This window comes from Tenrec ecaudatus, chromosome 1 (genome assembly GCF_050624435.1).
Source record: "Tenrec ecaudatus isolate mTenEca1 chromosome 1, mTenEca1.hap1, whole genome shotgun sequence".
Taxonomy (NCBI): Eukaryota; Metazoa; Chordata; class Mammalia; order Afrosoricida; family Tenrecidae; genus Tenrec; species Tenrec ecaudatus.
The window spans coordinates 159,389,524-159,412,060 of NC_134530.1; the positions used below are offsets into that span (position 1 = coordinate 159,389,524).

At 44.5% G+C, this 22,537-nt stretch overlaps 1 protein-coding gene across 3 annotated transcripts in view; it reads left to right on the top strand.

Annotated features, from left to right (window-relative positions):
- Positions 1-18,298, top strand: part of RPRD2 (regulation of nuclear pre-mRNA domain containing 2) — a 107,083-nt gene extending 88,785 nt beyond the window's left edge. The window contains exons 8-12 of one of the 3 annotated variants that reach the window (XM_075561216.1): positions 189-471; positions 5,695-5,952; positions 7,421-7,618; positions 11,883-13,070; positions 13,211-13,445. In XM_075561216.1, the coding sequence (XP_075417331.1) occupies positions 189-471; positions 5,695-5,952; positions 7,421-7,618; positions 11,883-13,070; positions 13,211-13,299 (2,016 nt within the window). In that variant the 3' untranslated portion in view covers positions 13,300-13,445. Of the gene's footprint in view, positions 1-188; positions 472-5,694; positions 5,953-7,420; positions 7,619-11,882 lie in introns of all 3 variants that reach the window. The other 2 variants (XM_075561223.1, XM_075561207.1) reach the window with 2 other exon arrangements.
- Positions 18,299-22,537: the final 4,239 nt, after the last annotated feature.

Sequence of the window (22,537 nt, forward strand, 5' to 3'; positions counted from 1 at the left end):
CTGACCCCAGCAATCGTGCAGGACACTTAGGGACCACGACTAGTCAGGCTTGGGAACGCGGCCCTCCATGACAGAGGGCATGTCTGTGCAGTGCCAAGGACACTGGTTCCTCATCATGAGATCGGTCTCATCTGAAACAATGTAGAAGCTGCTTCTGGAAGAATTAACTCTTCTTTTTTCTTTTTTAGGCATATAAAACCTTTGCTAATCGAGTGAATAATTTAAAGAAGAAGTTGGATCAATTAAAATCAACCCTTCCAGATCCTGAAGAATCACCAGTCCCTTCCCCAAGCATGGATGCTCCCTCGCCAACTGGGTCTGAATCCCCTTTTCAGGGAATGGGAGGTGAGGAATCTCAGTCACCAACCATGGAAAGTGAGAAATCTGTCACCCCTGAGCCTGCGACAGATAATCGTGATGTGGAAGACATGGAACTCTCAGATGTGGAAGATGATGGGGCAAAAATCATTGGTATGTCCTTCTATAATTAATATAGAACGTAATCTTTATCTGGTTTGCTTTTCTACCAATAAATCAACTACCCAAACCAAACCCTAAACCCACTGTCACCAAATTGATTCCAAATCGCAAGAACCCTAGATAAGGCTTCTGATGCTGTATGTCTGCACCGGAGCAGAAAGCCACCTCTTCTCAGACAGAACAGCTGATGGATTTGTGTTTAGCAGTCCAACGCTTAACTGGCAGGATCATGAGTGCTTCCAATCAGCCACCGCTAGATATTAAAGAGATACATCGATCGTTATCAGGTAAGAACCCCAAGGCAGGGAGACTCCGGATAGGGCAAGATATGACAAAATAACAATCTATAAGTTATCAAGGGGAGGGGGGAATGGGGAGGGAGGGGGGGGAAGAGGACCTGATGCCAAGGGCTTAGTGGAGAGCAAATGTTTTGAAAATGATGAGGGCAAAGAATGTACGGATATGCTTTATACAATTGATGTATGTATATGTATGGATTGTGATAAGAGTTGTATGAGCCCCTAATAAATGTTAAAAAAAAGAAAGAAAGAAAAGGACCCAAAAAAACCCCAAAAACCCCAAGGCAGCATTGTTGCCCTAGAGCAGTAGTTTGGGATGTGGGTGCCTTGTGGGTTCAGAGTCACTGCTCTAGATCTGTGCTATCCCAACACAGTGGCCACTAGCCACATGTGGTTCATGAACACTGGAAAGAAGCTTGAGATGTAAATACAAAGTACATACCGAATTACAGAGATTTTTATCCTCCTGGAAAAGGAGTATAAGATAACTTTGTAACTTTTTTTTATGGATTACATCTTAAAATAAAAATACTTGAGATAAATAATTCCTAAATTTTGTTTCACCTGTTTATCCTCTTTTTTTACATGACTAACAAAAAATTAGACCTAAATATGTCAAATTGTATTTTTCATTGGACATCATTGTTCTAGCGGGAAGGACCCTTAAGTACTGGAATTCCTTACTCTCTGTGCTACTTTGACCTTCAGGATGACCGTTTGTTACATATGGTCAGTGAATTATTTCTCTGATGTCTGCAGCTTATATAATTATTTTTTTTTATTATTAAATCGCTTTGTTGGGGCCTCTTAAAGCTCTTATAACATTCCATATGTCACTTGTATCCAGCATATTTGTACATATGTTGCCACCATCATTTTCTAAACATTTACTTTATGTTTGAGCCCTTGGTATCAGCTCCACTTTTTCTCTTCCTCCCTCCCTCTTCTCCCACCCTCGCGACCCCTTGATAAATTATAAGTAATTATTATTTTCATATCTTATACTCACCACTGTCTCCCTTGACCCACGTTTATTTTGTTCATTCCCTTGGGGGGCTGTGGTATGCAGTGTATGCATCCGTCATTGCGATTGGTTTCCCCTTCTCCCCACACCTTCCCCCTACCTTCCTGGTATCGCTACCCTCATTTCTGTCTCTGAGGGGTTATCTGATGTGGATTCCGTGCGTCCTGAGCCCTTACCTGTTCCAGTGTACATGTCTAGCCAAAAACTGAAAGGCAGGACTGGGGTCAAGATAATGGGGAGGGAGACCGCCTCAAAGAACCAGAGAAATACTGTTTCCTCAGTGCTAGATTGCGCTGTAGTGACTCATTCCTTCTTTGTGACACTTCTGTGAGGGGATGTCCTACTGCATACAGATGACTTTTGGGTCTCTGCTCCAACTCTATATATGTGTAATTCTTTTTTTTTATTATTATTAAAAAACATTTTATTAGGGGCTCATATAACTCTTATCACAATCCATACATATACATACATCAATTGTATAAAACACATCTGTACATTCTTTGCCCTAATCATTTTCTTTTTTTTTTTTTAATCTTTTTTTTAATTTTAATTTTAACAATTTATTAGGGGCTCATACAATTCTTATCACAGTTCATACATATACATACATCAATTGTATAAAGCACATCTGTACAGTCCCCTGCCCTAATCATTTTTTTTCTCCTCTTTTCTTTTTTTACATTTTATTAGGGACCCATACAACTCTTATCACCATCCATACATATACATACATCAATTGTATAAAGCACATCCATACATTCCCTGCCCCAATCATTCTCAAAGCATTTGCTCTCCACTTAAGCCCCTTGCATCAGGTCCTCTTTTTTTTTTCCCCTCCCTCCCCTTTCCCCCCTCCCTCATGTGCCCTTGGTAATTTATACCTCGTTATTTTGTCCTATCTTGCCCTATCCGGAGTCTCCCTTCCCCCCTTCTCTGCTGTCCCTCTCCCAGGGAAGAGGTCACATGTGGATCCTTGTAATCAGTTCCCCCCTTCCAACCCACTCACCCTCCACTCTCCCAGCATCGCCCCTCACACCCTTGGTCCTGAAGGTATCATCCACCCTGGATTCCCTGTACCTCCAGCCCTCATATGTACCAGTGTACAGCCTCTGCCCTATCCAGTCCTGCAAGGTAGAATTCGGATCATGGTAGTTGCGGGGAGGAAGCATCCAGGATCTGGGGGAAAGCTGTGTTCTTCATCGGTACTACCTCGCACCCTAATTAACCCATCTCCTCTCCTAAACCTCTCTATGAGGGGATCTCCATTGGCCGACACTTGGGCCTTGGGTCTCCACTCTGCACTTCCCCCTTCATTTAATATGGTATATATATATATACATATACACATATATATACACACACTTATATCGTTTTTTTTGCATGATGCCTTATACCTGGTCCCTTGGTACCTCGTGATCGCACTGGCCGGTGTGCTTCTTCCATGTGGGCTTTTTTGCTTCTGAGCTAGATGGCCGCTTGTTCACCTTCAAGCCTTTAAGACCCCAGACACTATCTCTTTTGATAGCCGGGCACCATCAGCTTTCTTCACCACATTTACTTGTTCACCCAATATGTGTAATTCTTAATAAAAAAAAACAACAAGAACTCACTGTCTTCTAGTCACGAAGCAAACGCAGCTCTTTTGGTATGTACACGTGACTCTGAAGTAAAATTCTGATAATTTTTAAAGGATATTCTTCAGATAGTGGTGATTTCATTTGTTTGTAAAAATATATTTAAGGAATCGTTGCAAGGAGTTGAGCCAGTCAGGGTGCAGTATAGCAATGATGAAACATACAACTTTCCTCTAGTTCCTAAAGGCTTACCCGCCCCTCCAACTATCAGGATCCTAATTCTACCTTACAAGTCTGGCTAGACCAGAGGATGTACACTGGTTCAGACAGGAACTGGAAACACAGGGAATCCAGGACAGATGATCCCTTCAGGACCAGTGGTGATACTGGGAGAGTGGAAAGGGGGAACCGATTACAGAGATCTACATATAACCTCCTCCTTTGGGGTGGACAACAGAAAAGTGGGTGAAGGGAGACGTCAAACAGTGTAAGATATGACAAAATAATAATTTATAAATTATCAAGGATCCAAGAGGGAGGGGGAGCAGAGAGGGAGGGGGGTAAAATGAGCTGGTGCCAGGGGCCTAAGTAGAGAGCAAATGTTTTGAGAATGATGAGGGCAACGATTGTACAAATGTGCTTTACACCATTGATGTATGTATGGATTGTGATAAGAGTTGTATGAGCCCCCAATAAAATGATTTTATATATATATATTTAAGACTTCAATAATTTTTAAATTTTTGTGAGGGACAGAATTGGCTCTTCCATCTCAAAGTTTGCCAACCCCTGATCTAGTAAATTCTGACTCACAATGACACTAGGTAGAGTTTCCAGGCTGTGAATCCTTTATTATTATTATTTTTTAAATAAAGCATTCTATTGGGAGGGGCTCTTACAGCTCTTATAACTCTTACAACAATCCACACATCAGTTGCATCAAGCACACTTGTATACATGTTGCCATCACCACCTCCAAAACACATTCTTTCTACTTGAGGCCTTGGCATCAGCCCCTCTCCTTTTACCCTCCTTCCTCCACCCTCCCACCCTCATGAACCCCCAATAATTTATAAATTATTTTATTTTCCTGTTTTACACCATCCTCTGTCTCCCTTCACCCACATTTCTGCCATTCGTCCTCCTGGTAGGGGCGGTGGCATACATCGATCACTGCAATAGGCTCCCCCACCCTCAGGGCACTGCCACTCACCTGATTGTTTCTCAGGGGGTTATCTGTCCTGGACTCTGCTGAGACCTCCCATCTGCACCATTGTACGTGCTCTGGTCCAGCCAGATTTGCAAGATAGAACTGGGATCGTGATAATGGAGGTAGGGCGGGGAGGAAACGAACAAGAGGAATATTGTGTGCTCTGTTGGTGCCGCACTGCAACCTGTTTGGCTTGTCTCCCCCCCACACTCCCCACCCCCTCTGTTACCCCTCTGCGAGGAGACATCCAACCATCTACAGATGGGCCCCAGGTCTCCTTTCCCACCCCCCTCGTTCGCATCAACATAGTTGTTTGTTTGGGGTCTTCTGCTGCCAAGGCCATGAATCTTTACATGAGCAGAAAGCCATGTCGTTCTCTCACAGAGCAGCTGTTGGGCACCAACTGCTGACCTTTGCGGTTAGTGGGCAAGTAACCGCTACACCGTCGGAGCCTTAAAGATATTCACAGTAGACACCAGACACTGCCGTGACTGAGGCTGCTGCAGCCACCATGCAGAGTACTAACCCACTAGGTGATCACGTCACGGTATGGACTTCCCTCCTCTCTAGGCACTTTGATTCTGATGAACTTAATGCTCTATCCATATAGCCATTAAGATATTTAAAGTATGCAAATGCACCAGGATTTGAAACATTGATGTTCTAAATGAATGCTTTCTTTTTACGCTCCCAGCAGGGCAATTTGAGGAGCCATAGGAAAATATGACAAAGTATGTGCAGAACTTTCTACTCAGAAAGCTCTCAGGTTAATGTAAAAGAAAAGGCAGGACACAGAGGCACATTAAAAGTAACATGCTTCTAGAAATGCATCAGTTTAATACACAAGTATTAAGAAAACATAAAGAGATTGCTAAAAATTTATCCCAAAGATGGATTTGGAAAAGAAATTAATTTTGAGCAAGTGTGGAAGGTGGGAAGGATCGTAATTATCGAAGGCTGTAACTTAAAAAAAATCCATGGGGCTTCTGTTCTCGTTAGCGTGTGGTACTACTTTTGCTCCCTGATTACGAGACTTTAGAACCTCTTTCATATTGGAAGCAACACCTGGGAGAGTCGTAACGTGCACTGTCTCTGTTGAAACAGTGGAGGACAGGAAGGACAAGCCTGTGGAGAAAGCTGTCTGCACTGCAGTGCCCACCAAGCCAGCAGAGAGCCTCGCCAAGGCCTCCGCCAGCACCCCAGCGCCTGCGGCCCGCACAGCGACCCCACCACCTGCAAAGCCTGCGCCCACCGCCCTGCTGGCCTCCTCCCCCGCCTTGGCTTTGCCAAACCTCGCTAATGTGGATTTAGCAAAGATAAGCTCCATCCTCAGCAGCCTGACGTCAGTCATGAAAACTACTGGTAAGTTTTTATCTTTTTTATAGAACCATCAGTCTGGTGTTTTGTTTTAATGAAAAATAATAGTTTTCATAAAAATACATTAAAACCTACAAAATTAATACCTGGGCCATTTTAGACAAATTAGAAAGTATAAGCAATCAAAGAGAATAAAGCAAATATCCATTATCCTTCTACCCTAAAAGAACCCATCTTATGGTTTATATTTGCATATATGGAATGTTTTCAGGAGTAAATGTTTGTAATAATAGTACTATTCAAAAAGGAAGATTTTTGTTGTTTTTACACACAGTTTTGAAACAATTTAAAACTCAACTACATATGTAAACATTTTATGAGTCATTAAATACTTCGTGTACTTTTAATAGCTACATTATATTTAGTATTTTAATTGAATTCTTTATTATTAGACATTTAGTATATTTCCAATTTTTCACTGTTATAGAGAACACTTAAATTTCATTCATAACACTTCCTCAAAGGAGTGATTAGCTTGGAGGACTTTTATTTTCATGGAAAAATATTTTATGGAACATCATGTACAAAGTATAAAATGTTCTACTCACCAGTCAACTTCAACAGTATAAACATGGCCAGTCCTACTGAATCGCTGCTCTTACCTACTCCAGATTATTTTGAAGAAAAATAACACTTCATAAAAAATACATAAAATTCACTGTGTTAAGTACCAAATATGATGGAGCTTTATAAAGTTTGTGGAAACTTTTTAGTATCTTTTTATTCCATTTTTCCACAAACATTTTGAAGCCTCCTCTGTATGTGAAAGTTGCCATTTCTTACTCTCCAATATGATTCTGTCCTAATATTTATCATATTAATCTTTGAAAAGTTCTTTTTTTAAATCTGTTTCTTTGATTAAAGATGTTGCTTTTCTTATAAATACCTGTTGATATTTAAAGAAATAAAAACATTTTGTTTTTCCCCTATCAGTATAGATATTTTTTTCCTATGTTACACATCCCAGTGTTTCAGAATGTCTGGAAACGCCAAGGAGATTGCTTGTCTAATCGCCTTTAAAATGCCATTTCAAAGGCAAATAATGTACCAGTCACAAAGGAGGGGACAGTAGTTGAAGTTATATAATGGCAGTGTCTCTGATTATTTTAATGAACCAGCAATATTTATTAAGCACCTGCAGGTCTGAATAGTAGATGCTCTTTGGGAAAGAAAAAAAGAAATTGAATGCCTGCTCTTTTATTCCCAAAGTTAATTAAATGATTTAACAATAACTTAATAATACGACTGAAGTCTTTCCATAAAACTCACTGCCATCTAGTCTATGCCAACTCATATAAAAGGGAGCAAATTTTTATCTTATTTTCAGATTTAAAAAATATATTATAAGCCGTGGGTCAGTCTCAGAAGAGTTCCTGGTTTAAGTGAGTAGAAAGTATCAATGAATATTGTCACTTTGAATTGCATTTTCTTGAGTTCATCTTTCTGCCACCAGGGGTCAGTCCTGCATCAAGACCGTCTCCTGGAACACCTACAAGTCCCACCAATCTCACCAGTGGCCTGAAAACACCTGCTCCTGCCACAACAGCTCACAACCCTCTGGCAAATATCCTCTCCAAGGTGGAAATCACCCCAGAGAGCATTCTGTCCGCCCTTTCCAAAACCCAGACCCAGTCAGCCCCTGCACTGCAAGGTAAACTAACATGTGCCAGAGGGATTTGAATTGTGACTCTTGGTCTCTGGCTTAACCCTGGGTGGATCCCAGTTTTGAGGAATCCAAAGCTATGAAATCTGTACTCTCTTCCTACTTATCATCTGCAAGCTGGCAGCCAAAGAATTATAAAATGTCAAAGCTCTAAGAGTCATGAAATGTCATCTAGTCTAAGCCCCTCCTTTTCAGGTGAGCAAATTCAGGCTCAGTGAGGTGATGTGACCTGTTTATGGTCACACATATATCTATTTGGTGATGAGCCAACACTTAAGCCCGATTTCTTGACTGGAGTCCAGTATTATTTCACCTAGACCATGACACTCCTAGGGACTGCATTTATCCCAGCTCTTAGTAAAGGTTAGTATATGTTGAGGTTTACCTATTTTTATGTTAACTGAAGCTAAAGACAGTAAGAAAGATCTATTTATCATAAAAATTCTTTTGAGATATGAAGATACCTGCCTTTGTGTCTTGATGTTAAGCACCTACTCCTCACTTATTGGCCATCTATCTCATCTGACATTTCACGTTTTCGACTATATTGGGGAAAAAAATCTGTCCAACTATTTTATGCATCAGTGACCTGTGTCTGCTGGTAGCAAATGCCGAGGTGCAAATCTCGAGAGCGCTGCCTGTGAGGCTTAAGGATTCTTAGTGATGGGCAATTACACCTTGAATAATGACCCAGTCTTCCTCCATCTTGTGATTTGAGGTGGTCATCTTATATTTTCTCATAGCCTTTTTTTTTAAAATTTTTAATTTAATAAATCATTTTATTGGGCCTCATGCAACTCTTATCACAATCCATACACACATCAATTGAGTAAAGCACCCTTATACATTCGTTGCCCTCGTCATTCTCAAAATTCGCCTTCCACTTGGGTTCCTGGAATCAGCTCATTTTCCTTTTTTTCCTCCCTCCCTGCTCCCCCCCCATGAACCCTTAATAGTATATAAATTATTATTTTATCTTACGCTGCCCGGCGTCTTCCCTCACCCACCTTCCCATTGCCCATCCCCCAGAGAGGAGGCTACACATAGATCCCCGAGATCGGTTCCCCCTTTCTACACCCCCTTCCTTCCTGGTGTCGCCACTCTCACCGCTGGTCCTAAGGGGTCCATCCGTCCTAGATTCCCTGTGTTTCCAGATCCCTACTGCACCGCTGTGCATCCTCTGGTCTAACCAGGTCCGCAAGGTAGAACTGGGGTCATGATAATTGGGTGGGAGGAAGCGTTCAAGAACCAGAGGAAGGTTTTGAGTTTCATTGTTGCTACACTGAACCCTGAGTGACTCATCTCCTCCCCACTACCCCTCTGCGAGGGATGTCCACCTGTCTGCAGATGGGCATTGGGTCCCCATCACGCACTCCCCTTATTCACGGTGATGTGATTTTTTTTCCCCCCTGCCTTTGTTGTTTGAAACCTGATCCCCTCAGTCCTTCATGATCATTACCTTTCATTTTAATGCTGATGTTTGCATGATGACCCATTCTTTGATTGAGAAAACACAACTAGTTATTTTGCTGGATATAGTTCTTTTAAGAGTCAAGTAGAACGCTTTAATTTCCATAAGGAAGCGAAACATTTTGTGTGACCAGGTTGGTGTGTGGTGGGTGGGTGCATATAGCACGTCTTTTTATTTTTGCCTACATAAAAATCTCTACCTCACTTGAACTCCCTGTTCAGCTGTTAATTCAGCTGTTTTTGTGCCTGTAAGTATCCTCTTCTAAATTTCCCATAAAGCTTTTCTGCTTTTCCCATAATTTACAGATACAAACATAACCCCTTTCAAATCCTTTAATATAACTATGTAATAAACTACAAGTATCAGAACAATATCTTAAATATAATGATTTACTCCGTCACCAGTAATTCCCAACAGGTAATTTTGTCTTCAGGGAAGACTTTTTAATGTCTGGAGTTATTTTTTATTGTTACTGTATCTAATAGGTAAAGGCCCAGGACGCTCCTAAGCATTTTACAGTGCACAGGATAGCCCCTGGTTGCAAGGGATTACCTGGCCCAAAATGTCAGTAGGGCCATTTGAGAAATTATTGTCTATAAGAACCAGCATCCGTTATTTATAGTACGTTTACATAGTAAATCACTATGGAATTTTATTCCATAGAACTAAATACTATGAAATTGTTATCCACAGCCCTCATCGATTGCACCAACAATAGTTATCTAATGATAATTACAACGTATTTTATACTGCTGACTTCAAGAATCATTCGCTTGAGAGATTGATGTGTTTATGACCTCTCTCCTGTAGTCCCATCTTCTTTCATCATCTTATAATTGAGTAAAAATGCTCAACTTGTATTTTACGTTCTCGAGGATTCCCAATGTTCACATGTTCAAGGAGCAGCTTTTCTGTTCAGCACATGGCTGTAACAGTGTCCCGTGGCTGTCCTTAGCAGACACCGTTTGAACAGTTAGATGTGTGCTGACAGTGGGAGAGGAGACAGCCTTAGGAGACCGTCTGTGCAGATGAACGGGTAGGTACTTCATCAAGCTTCGCTTCCTTAAGGAAATGAGAGTTCTCCTGGACTCGTGGAAGAACTGTGTCCAGCAGTATAACTAGCTGTGTTTTCTCGAGAATTATACGGAAATCTCTAAGGATTTTGCTCTGATTATGTTTACTCACAGCCCGTATTTACATATTTTTCAGCACAAAAGGAAAAACTTCAGTGGGCAAAGGAGCATGGGCTGTATAGCTTGTTAAGATTGAAGAAAAATAATATTTGCAGATGAGAGGCAATTTCTTCTATTGCTCAAAACCTGGCATGGTTAATAATGGAGTTTTTCACATACCTTTAGAAAAATCTAATGATAATATCATTGGCACAGTCTCATACTTGAGGACTTCTGATTGTGGTGAAAACAGGGACTACTGAGGATTGGGAGGTGTGGAGAATGATCTGCCCAGGGAATCTTTTGGAAATGAAGCCATACTCTTTTTGTAGCATAATGTCCACATTAAAATTGTGCAGCATTATTTGAATGTAGATAATTTAAAATATGACAAGGATTGAATGGCCTTGAAATTCAGCAGACCTTAAATAGATCTCAGTAAATTTATGAATGAAAATGGAGATTTTGACCAAAGAAATGTTCATTAAAGGGTCAGGTTAAGTATTAGTTTCTTTTATATATTATTATGGGATAGTTTCATTGAGTGACGAGCTATAAATTTGGGTGAAATATGTGTAAAAGTGTTTCATTAGTAGAAATTTTGTTAAGTGTTATAAAATATCGAATGGATAGGCCCTTTCACCTCTTGGTCAAATATTTTTCTGGAAGTCTGTGGATTTCAGCCTCCTCAAACTTTGTCCTAACCTCCTTAGTGCTTCTGAGAAGGTTTGTGTGTCAGTGAGCTAGGGTGCATGCCATTCGTGTCAACCTGGGCAGATCCACAATCCCCAAGTTTCCCGTGCCTGCTTTGTGAAGATGTGTGGTGCATGTTTGTGAGTCATTTTTTTCGACAGTGGAATAAGGCTGTTTCAGGTAGAAGTTGACTGGTTACAGTTTTTACAATGGGTCAGCATTATCTCTATTCTGTTTTTAAATTCCCATTCATCTAGCCCGTATTTTGTGTAACTGATGAATGTTTGATCTCATGATTAATTGTTTAAGGGAACTCATTACTCATGGGTAAAATTGTTTATTTTATAAGCCAATCCGTTATTTTGCTGAAAGGTGATATAGCTCTGCACTTTAAAACCAAAATGATGGTAGCATTTTTCCCAAAAGGTAGCAATGCTTCTTGGACAAAAGCACCCATTAACTGATGAGCTGGAAAGGAGACCATTCTGTAGGTGGGGTAGTGGGTAGAGCAGAATATCTATTTTCATTTTGACAAACAACTCCACAGACCAGACATTAAAACAGAATGGCTTAACATTTTGTTTTCAGAATAATTTTCGCCCCCTTGCATTTTCTGCTTTGCTTTGCTTTAAACTGTGAGTGATTTTGACACTAAAATCTTCCCCTTCCTGTTGCCCTTGAGTGTGTCATTTTGGTCTGGAATGGAAAGTGTTCCAGTGACTCTCTCTCTTTATGTGGATAATGAGGTCCAGCATTCTCTATTTAGCCCTTGCTTGTCTAGTCTTGATTCTCTCCAGCCTCGGGTTTTCATGTCTGTCTGGTCCCACCGGAATGAGACTGTGCGATTAGCCTATCTGGTTTTTGTTGTGAGGTAGAGAGTTGTTCTTCTTAACCCCTCTAATCTTTGTTTCTACAGGCCTGTCATCCTTGCTTCAAAGTGTGACTGGGAATCCGGTTCCAGCCAGTGAAGCTGCTGCCTCCCAGAGCACCTCAGCCTCTCCCGCCAACACCACAGTCTCCAGTGTCAAGGGCAGGAGTCTGCCCTCCAGTGCCCAGTCCTTTATCCCCAAAAGCTTCAACTATTCTCCTAATTCATCCACTTCTGAAGTCTCTTCAACTTCAGCCAGCAAGCCTTCAATGGGGCAAAGCCCAGGACTCCCAAGCACTACTTTCAAGCTACCATCCAACTCTCTGGGGTTTACAGGGACCCACAGCAATGCTAGTGCTGCTGCCCCACCTACTGAAGTTGCCATGTGCCAATCTTCAGAGATCTCCAAGCCAAAGCTGGAATCAGAGTCCACCTCCCCAAGCCTGGAAATGAAGATCCACAACTTCTTAAAAGGTAATCCTGGTTTCAGTGGCTTAAACTTAAACATCCCAATCCTGAGCACTTTGGGGTCCAGTGCCCAAACAGAGAACCATCCCTCAGACTTCCAGCGTGGCCCCACTAGCACCTCAATGGACAATATTGATGGAACCCCTGTGCGGGATGAACGCAGTGGGACACCTACCCAGGATGAGATGATGGACAAGCCCACATCCAGCAGTGTAGATACTGTGTCCTTGCTTTCCAAGCTCATTAGCCCTGGTTCCTCAACACCCAGCAGTACAAGATCACCACCCCCTGGGAGAGACGAGAGCTACCCCCGGGAGCTCGCCAATTCGGCACCCACATATCGACCCTTTGGCCTGGGCAGTGAATCTCCCTATAAGCAGCCTGCTGATGGACTGGAGAGACCATCTTCCCTGATGGACTCCTCACAGGAAAAGTTCTTTCCAGATACTTCTTTCCAAGAAGACGAAGATTACCGAGATTTTGAGTATTCAGGGCCTCCACCGTCCGCCATGATGAACCTAGAGAAGAAGCCAGCCAAGTCTATCCTGAAATCAAGCAAGCTGTCTGATAATGCCGAGTACCCGCCTGTTCTTTCTAATTACAGCCACAGGGCTCAAGACTTTGGGGTGAAGTCTGTCTTCCCTCCAGCGGTGAGGGCCCTCTTGGACTCTAGTGAGAACTGTGACCGGCTCTCCTCTTCCCCCGGGCTGTTCGGTGCCTTCAGCATAAGAGGGAATGAAACCGGCTCTGATCGGTCACCATCACCGAGTAAGAATGATTCCTTTTTCACCCCTGACTCCAACCACAATAGCTTGTCTCAACCTACCACTGGGCACCTCAGTTTGCCACAGAAGCAGTACCCAGACTCTCCTCACCCAGTCCCACATCGTTCCCTTTTCTCTCCGCAGAACACCCTTGCCGCTCCCACGGGCCACCCACCCACATCAGGCGTGGAGAAAGTCCTGGCCTCCACCATTTCCACCACATCGACGATTGAATTTAAGAATATGCTTAAAAACGCCTCCCGCAAGCCCTCAGATGATAAGCATTTTGGCCAGGCCCCCAGCAAGGGCAGTGCAAGTGATGGTGTCAGTCTGGCAAACCTCACCCCGCCCAGCTTGAGCACCGCTGAGCACCAGCAGCAAGAAGAGCACTACCGCATAGAGACCCGCGTCTCGTCCTCCTGCTTAGACTTGCCGGACAGTACGGAAGAAAAGGGGGCCCCGATAGAAACCTTGGGTTACCATAATGCTTCCAACAGGAGGATGTCAGGAGAGCCGATTCAGACCGTAGAGTCCATCCGAGTGCCTGGGAAGGGAAATAGAGGACACGGGCGTGAGGCTTCAAGGGTGGGTTGGTTTGAACTGAGCACATCGGGCAGCTCTTTTGACAATGGCCCCTCAACTGCCTCTGAGATGGCATCTCTTGGGGGTGGGGGCAGCGGAGGCCTCGCTGGTTTCAAAGCAGCACCATACAAGGAACGGGCATCCCAGTTTCAGGAGAGTGTCAGCAGCTTTCGTTCCAACAGTTTCAACTCAACATTTGAGCATCACCTCCCCCCAGCCCCCTTGGAGCATGGGACACCCTTCCAGAGAGACCCTGTGGGGCCAACAGCTGCCCCACCTGTCCCTCCTAAGGATCATGGTGGTATCTTCTCCCGAGATGCAGCCACTCACCTGCCCTCTCTGGATCTTTCGAATCCCTTCACAAAGGAGGCGGCTCTGGCCCATGCTGCCCCACCCCCTCCTCCTGGGGAGCACAGCAGTGTCCCCTTCCCTACCCCGCCCCCACCCCCACCCCCTGGGGAACACAGCAGCAGTGGGGGGAGTGGTGTCCCCTTTTCTACTCCACCCCCGCCACCACCCCCTGTTGACCACTCTGGGGTTGTACCCTTCCCAGCCCCGCCACTGGCAGAGCTCGGCGTGGCAGGGGCCGTGGCAGCGTTTCCCAAGGACCACAGCTCCCTCCTTCAAGGGGCCCTGGCTGAGCATTTTGGTGTGCTCCCAGGACCCAGGGACCACGGGGGCCCTGCCCAACGGGACCTCAACGGCCCTGGCCTCAGCCGTGTGCATGAGAGCCTGAGCCTGCCGTCCCATTCTCTGGAGCACTTGGGCCCGGCCCATGGAGGAGGAGGTGGGGGAGGCGGCAGCAGCAGCAGTGGCCCCCCCTTGGGTCCCTCACACAGAGACGCCATCAGCCGGAGTGGTATGCTTTTGCGGAGTCCCCGGCCAGACTTTCGGCCCAGGGAACCTTTTCTCAGCAGAGACCCGTTCCACAGTTTAAAGAGACCCAGGCCACCTTTTACTAGGGGCCCTCCGTTCTTTGCACCAAAACGCCCATTCTTCCCTCCCAGGTACTGATGGAAACCAAGGGAAAGGCATTTTGAACAGTCTAGAGAGCGTTGGAAGTAGGAGTTTGGTTTATTGTCGATGTTTTGTTTTCCTCTCTTTGCTTTATTTTTGTTTTTATGACAAAGGGCCTCCAAATTAAAAAAGTCTCGTATGCTTACATTTCACTATTCCATTCATCCAGTTCTCCTACCTTCTGCACTTATCTACCTTCCCCACGTTGTTCCTGTTGAAGGAGAAGCAAGGAACACAACTAAAGCCACTTTGGTTGGGGCTGGCGGGGGGGGGGGGGCAGAGGGTAGAAAAGGAAAACAAATCTTACTTCACCCCATCTATTGGAGATTATTTACTACATTTGAAATAAAATTCCCATCAGTACAAATAACAACCTGTACGATATTGGGGTGTTATTTGGGGCTTGGCTTATCAGGTAGTCAGTGTCAGGATTTCTGTCCCCCTCTCTGCCCCGCTAAGGCGCTGCTGTAAGCAGCTGGCTCCCCTCTGCTCTGTGCCCTGCCGACAGCCAGGAGATGTTGCAAGGGAAGAAATGTGGGGGCCCTTGGACTTGTCAGTTTTATGCGTGTTCTGTTTTGTTTCTAAAGACATGTTAAAGTTGAGTTCTCTCCCCTGATCTTAAAAGCTGATTCTTTTTTAAACCAAACTCGACAAATTACTGTCCGGCAGATAACTGATTAGATGCAAACCTCCTTTTATCCTACAAGCTTTTTTTGTTCGTTCTTGGAATGACACAGAGGAAGCTGGATTTCATTTCAGAGGTTAGAAGGAGTGACTACAGCACTCTGAGAGACTTGGGGAGAGGAAGCGCTCGTGGCACGAGGGGCCTGCCTCTCCTTTGTACACATCTACGCCAAGCTATCGCCTGCACTCTTGACCGTCTTCTCCCTCGGTTTTGACTTCCACCTTGGCCAGCAGTAGTTACTACAGTTGACAGTTGATACAAAGGCACACCGGAAATGCTATCCCAGAAAATTTTGGCAAAGAAATTGCAAAGTCTTCGTTTTTAAACATGAGCAGCATAGTATTTTTCCCATGGTGCCTTCCCACTGTAAGCTGATGGTTTTCAGCAAAAGTTCGGGAAAGGAAAAGTATTTTCTCTTTTCCTCTTGCCCCAGCTCTGTGGAGACCCTGTACTTAATAACGAAAAGAGGCTTCATAGTATCTTTCTCCACAGGTCTCTCTGAAGACAGGGAGGTATTGCCTGTACAGAGAAACGGGCCATACGCTCAGGCTGCCTCACTCTACAGGTAGCTGCCCATCACATTTCAAGGTTCGAGTTTATTCCCACCTCCCAGTCCCAGCAGGAATGAAGAATATGTCTGCCCTTGGCCGTCTTACGTCCCAGAGAAGCACTGACTTGCCCCCGCTTGTGCTCTATGCCTAGTACCCTGGAGAAAGACAAGCACTGCAGTGTGAGTGTCTTAGCACCTGGCTACGTAGGGACATTGAAAAGCAGTTATTGTTTGACCGCTGTTTTTCATTAGTGGCTTACCCCAAGGTACACGGGTAAAATCTCCAGCTAAATGAACAGTACATGTTAAGCTTGTCAGGGAGTGTTAGCAAGTTCCCTCTGTTTCCTGCCAAGGTAGTCTAGGAAGTATGGGGTGGCTTTGGATTTCTCCAGAGGAAGAGTAAAGATGGGAAGGGAGTAACAGAGGTGATTTGTTGTCTCTGAATAAACTTACTTTTCCGATAAAGAGTAGCATCACAGTTACGGAGTCTTCGTTTATCCCATGTTATTTATTTGAGCTCATCATGTGTTCGTGGGTTTTGATGCTGAAAGTCACCAAGCTTCCTAATGCAGAGTGTTAAGGAAACTGTTCTTTCTTTGACCCTCCTAAGCCTCTGCCTTGTAGCTTTTCCCGCCAAAAGTGCATGTTCCCATTACCTTGTGTGTGGGTTATTGGGGTATGTAGTTTAGCCAGGCAACAGTGTGGTCATGTTGAGTCCTAAGACGTTTGTTTAGGGAAAGTTGTGAGAGAGTGTGTGTGTTTATATGTGCGTGTGTGAGTGCGTGCGTGCGTGTGTGTGTGTGTGTGTAGTAATTAAGTGGAATGTTTTTTTCATTCTAAAATAAAAGAATGTGAATTCTCTGCTGCTCTTGTGTAAGCTAGAAGTAGTGTTTACTTGAAGAAGCTCTCTGACCATTTGATTTTATCAGAAAACATGGGGGTGTCAAGAAGGTGGCCTCCTGACTATCAGGACAGGGCAGTGTCCTCAGAAGCACGATGGCTAATCCATCAGAGACTTGTACAGCTTCAAAAACGGACCTTTAAGGGCCTGTGTGTATGTGATCTTTCTCTTACGTTAAGCCACAAATTCCTCAGTGTGGTTTTTTATGGATGGAAGTGAGGATTTGTATGTGATTGTCAGCTGTTAACTTTAAGGAAATCTGTCGGCAGCAGTAAACAAACACAACAATGTATATATGTGATATAGTAAAACAAAAACAACTCTGGTATTCATAACACGAAACAAAGGGGTTTTATTCTTTCTGTGTCTGTGATTTAAAACTCTGTGACCATGCTCTGATTTTGTATTTCAACCTGAGTTTAAATAAATAAACAAGATTATTTTTTAAAGAAAGTATAACTTAGTGTGTCTTGGCAAGGACAGAATTCATATGAAAGCTGACACGAGATGCTCTTACTTGATGCTCACTGTAAAATCACAGACAGAGATGGAAAGTAGGGAGAGTACCGGCACACACGAAGGCCAGTGATGGCACACTGTCAGAAAGCGAGGCCGCACGTATCTTATAGTCCACACTTCCTGCAGCCCCTCCACCCTCCCAAAGCTAAGAGTAAATTGAATTTGTTTTACTTCCAAGGAAGGTAAAATGAACAGTCAGACCTGGCCTTTCCAGCCCCGGGAGTGCAGCATTTGTGTTCTGTGGTTCAGCACACCGACCCAGAGACTGAATACGCTAAACTGGCTATTGCACAGCGCTCACCACCGAGTCATGAAGTTACTGGTTCACGCAGAAGTCCGCCTCCGCGGTGACTGTTTGGAGCCACTGTAAATTACTGCTTTCAGCATCCCCCCTCCACCTCCCACCCTCTGTTTTTTTGTTTTTTTGAATAGGCAGACGTGCCTGTTAAGATTAAAGTTAGACATGTTGGATTGATAGTCTCACGTGTTCGGTGTGGAAAACAAAACAAGTATATATGATTTAGGGGCAACAACAATGAAATCCTTTTGAAATGTGTATTAATATCATTTAATAAAATAACTAGTTCTAAAGGTTTGACATTTTTCTTTGAGATCTGGGCTTTGACCAAGGGCCTCTGGCTTCACTGGTGCTGTGAAGAGGAAGGGATTTCTCCAGGAGCTGCCGCTGGTGGACCTGGCCTGGGACTGGAAACGTGCCCTTTTCCCTCTGCCTGCCCAGGGCTGACGGACGGTGAAGCCAGCTGCAGGCGCAGAAAGAAGAGCCTGGAGATCCCTGCAGATGTGATGGTTGGGGGGGGGGTGCCCACCGAGACGGGAGCACACGCCGACCATCCCTGCCCTTCCTTGTGGCTGGTGCACTTCCTCTTGCAGCCATTCCACGTTTTTTTCTTTTCTTTTAAATCTGTGTCCCCAGTATTATGTTTTTGTGCCCACGTTTAATAAAGTACAGTCTCCTTTGTTGTGTGGTTGACTTTTCCCCTTACATGGACCTTGTCCAGCTGCCCCCTTTAATGTCTGCACTGTCGCTGAAGGCAGCCTGAGCCTCTACAATGTGTTAGATCCTTTGTGCAGTTGAATTTTTCAGAGAGAGGGATGATGGGTGGGGTGAGATCAAGAGCTTCTGGGTGCGGCTGGTGGTGAAGTGAGGTGTGCTGTGTAGATTATTTGTTCTGTCTTCAAAAAGTTGTTTGATTGTGAGCCAAGAAGTGATTTTAAAGCAAGCATAGGGCTTGAGGGAGTGGGTATGGGATCCTTTTGGCCAGTACTTACCCTACATCCCCACTTCTTAACCCTACTTGAGTAATCTGGAGTACAGTCATACCTCCTCCTCACCCCAATTTCCATAGCCTGATGAGTTTTAGTAAATGGAATGTTGACTTGGAGTAAAGCGGGATGGTCACTGTTGGGGCCAGCTGTGGGTCACTGACAGGGTAGAACACTAAATAGCACCTGTCATGATGTGAAGCCACATACACGGGTCACCAAGCAGTACCGAAATAGCAGTGGCTTAAAGAACACGCCCACAGGTAGGGTGTACCACTGTACTGGCTCCTGGAATCTGGTTCTCCCCCTTTTCCGTGTCTCCTCTTGGGACCTGGACTTGTCCATCCAAATCCTGTCATCATTCTCAGGAAGCCTTTCTGGGCCTGTTGAAAACAAATTCACTACCCCCAAATTGTTCTCTTTAAACTGACTCGCACAGGAAGGAGGGGCTGTTCTACTGCGGGTAGATGCAGCAACGTGCCCTCAGAAGAGGCTTAGCACACTTACGGGTATTGGCACAGTTCTTCTCAGTAACTGGGCAGGGCTGGACAGTTGTTAGCAATTGCTGAGTAATACCTCGTGACGGCATAGGGCAAGTCTAGAGGGCCACCCGTGAGTGAAATAGCTACTCTCGACGTAAACATCTTGCTCTCCCCCTAGTTAGAAGTAAAGAAAAGTAGCTATTGAAGGATGCAAACAATATAAAACAACGTTCTAATGCCAGATGAAAGGAGAACCCCTTATTAGAAGTCAATAAAATGGTCACCTTAAACGGTTCTATTTTTTTTATCCTTTGTTGCCTCCACTGTAGCCAAAGAAGAAAATAGATGCAGGTAGGAAACTAGGGAGCCCTTGGTGCCAACCTTGAGAAAACAAGCAGCTGCCTTCTGGTGGCGGAAGTAGCCGAACTTCGCGCGGGTTCAGGGCAAATTGGATGTTCCAGTAACCTGACCTCCTTGCACCCCTCTAATAAGTCTTCTGCCCCATCATGTGAAAAAGGAGATCGGATGTCTTTCTGTTGGGCCCTTTCCTTTGGGATGAGTAGAAGACAGGGTCCCATTCCTTCTGTTTTCCCCCCTCTGCCTAGATGTCTGTGCCTTAATACAATGCCTAAGGCACCAAGTTTGATGGGCAGTCACTGCCTGGGCAGTAGAGGTGGTAAAGGATCTATTTGAAATCGTGGATTTAGTTGTATATTCTACAGATGTGTGTAGGCCCTTCTACAATCCTTGGCTCTGTTTTCACTCTCATCCTCTAGTCGGACCTGAGTTGACACCCCTGCACTGGCTCCCTTGGCCGACCAAATCAGGGTGGTTTCAAAGATGGAACGTTTGGATCCTTGTTCCTTTCCGTGTGTCAGACTGGAGACGGCTTAGGGTTGGGAAATCATCTCTCCTATTGAGCTCTCTTCAATGAAAGGTCAGGCTGGAAACCACGTGTTGTTGTGGGACTGCTTTGTAAGCCTGACCTGCATACCGCTTCAACCGGCCTTTAGCCACTTTATGTCATTTTACTGTTCACGCTCCTGCCCCTGATACATCGAATTCCCATTGCCATTGAGTATAGCAACCCCATAGGACAGGGCAGAAATGCCCTTGTGTGTTTCTGAGACTGACTGCTGTAGTAAAACGCGTCCTCTCCCGAGGATCCGCGAGTGGTTTTGACTGCTAGCCCTGAGATTAACTGCTCAACACGTAATCCACCCGGGCTCCGCTATGGTGCATGGTACATTTGCTTCGAAGCGCCTGCGTAGGTTTGAAAGTTGATGCTTGGCCTGATTCCAAGTGGGAATGTATTTTCAATGGCAAGCAGTTTCACATGGGGTTTTCAACCTCGAGACTCGTCCCTCGCCACACGTTCGCCAACTTGTGGTCTCAAGAGTGGATCAGAGGCTGAAGATTTCCCAAAGTGATGAGGATCTAGGACACCATTACTTAACGATTCTCCTTGTCCCTGGACTTTCATGAACTCTTCACTCTCTTTCATGTATAGGTCTTGTTTCTTACCCTTAGTCTGGTAGGAAAAACATGATACATTTCATTTTTATTGGATCCATCTCCACCCAATATTAAAGGCTGTGGCCTTGTGAACTCTGGAGAGGAAAAGGGCTGTCACACATGTATTAGACTGCTCATCAGGCTCCTAGAGGTGGCATGGCATGGTATAAACAGGAGCTTGTGATTCAGATAAGGAGGGCTTAACCTCCTGGAGGCTCAGTTTCCATGTTTTAAAGGGAGCATACAAATAGCTACTAAAGTTGTGTAGCAATTCAGGGAGAGCGAAGGTGTAGCGTTGGGCACATGGTGTTCGGTGGTATTCTGCAGTGAGGGAGGGAGGTGAAAGAGGTTTCTGGATGGACATTTCCCAGGCAAGCTAACGGGTTAAAATTCCCTGAGGCTGAGGCATAATGCTAATCACAAGTCAAGTTGCTTGAGAACCAGCAATTAATAAATTGGTCTTAGCTAGTTTGTGCCTGTTTACTTGTTACAGGAAGGAGGATGAAGTAGCTTTGCATACCTCCCTCCCTTGGCTGCAACACTGGTGATGTAGCAGTTATTGATGGGCATCCCACAGCACCCAGCTCAGTGCATACTGCGCGCAGTCAGCAGGCAGTAAATGTCTCAGTGGTGAATAGAGTTTCCGGCTCAGGATAACCTAGTTATTCCACCATCCTAACAAAGAGGACAAGACAGGTGACGACAGTGTGTGTCACTGTCTGTCTCTTTTGGCGTTTCAGGTCCATACAATAGTTACATTTTTAATATTTAACAGGGTATCTACCATTTTGCTGTCTAATGTGTAGCATTCCCCGCAGAACCGTGACTGTCATTAGAAATTCCCATTGCCTTCTCTCCCCACACAAGGATCTTCCTTCCCACAATCAGCCTCATCTCTCTGTGTGTTTCAGAATGTCTAACATACCAGAAAATGGAGCCACGACCCAGAGCGGTGCCTGGGATTCAGATCAACGGCTGCTCACCCCAGACAGAACCTCTGGCTTCTGTGGAACTCTAGACTTAAACAGCTTTCTCTGACTGCTCTGTCTCCACAACCTTTGATCCCACCACCATGGAGATGCACCTGTAATCACCCTCACCCCTTACCAGGTGAGGGGATTAGTGGGAATTACTGAGAACCTCACAGCTGCCCTCCAGGTCCATTCCTCTTGTACTTACCTACATTCCTAACCAGGTTTCAATTCTTAGCATGTAAAATTAACCAAGCATACTTGGACCTGTGTTTTACATATAGCAGGGAGTGGGAAGAGAAAGGACAAAAAGCAAGTTAAGATGGGCATGAGCGACTATTCCAGTAGAGGAGACAGCTAAAGTTTGGAGTCTGTTTCCTATTTCTATAGTAATGAAGGGGCACATGAAAAGTAACATCTATTAAAGAGAAAGTATTATTTTTCATTCTTATATTACAGAGTATAAGCCTTGGATTCTAACTTCCTGTTAGATCGTACTGAAATGACTGATAGCCCTTCAAATTCCTATCTGTAAAATTAGAGATCTAAGACCCCCTCTTAAGGAGGCCTGGTAGTTCAGTGGGTTATGAATTGGACTGCTAACCACAAGGTTTGCTGTTCAAACCCACCAGCTACTCATGAGCAGAAAGATGAGTTAGCTCCTGGAAAGATGGAGACTCAGAAACCCTAAACAGTTATCCTCCGACCTCCTATAGAGTCATTATGGGATGTAATCGGCTCCAGGGCAGTGGGGTTGGTTAGGTCTGAAGGTCCCTCTTATCTATGCATTACTATGACTGGTTCGGTACAGATTGCTCCACCCTGGACTGTTGCATTCATTTATTAGAATGTTTATGTGAAATGACCTTCAACAATTGGTTTATGCCCATTGTATAAATGAGGAACTGGGGCAGACTAGCTAAAATTGCATACTAATGGCCAGTCCATTAGGACTCTCTGGCTCC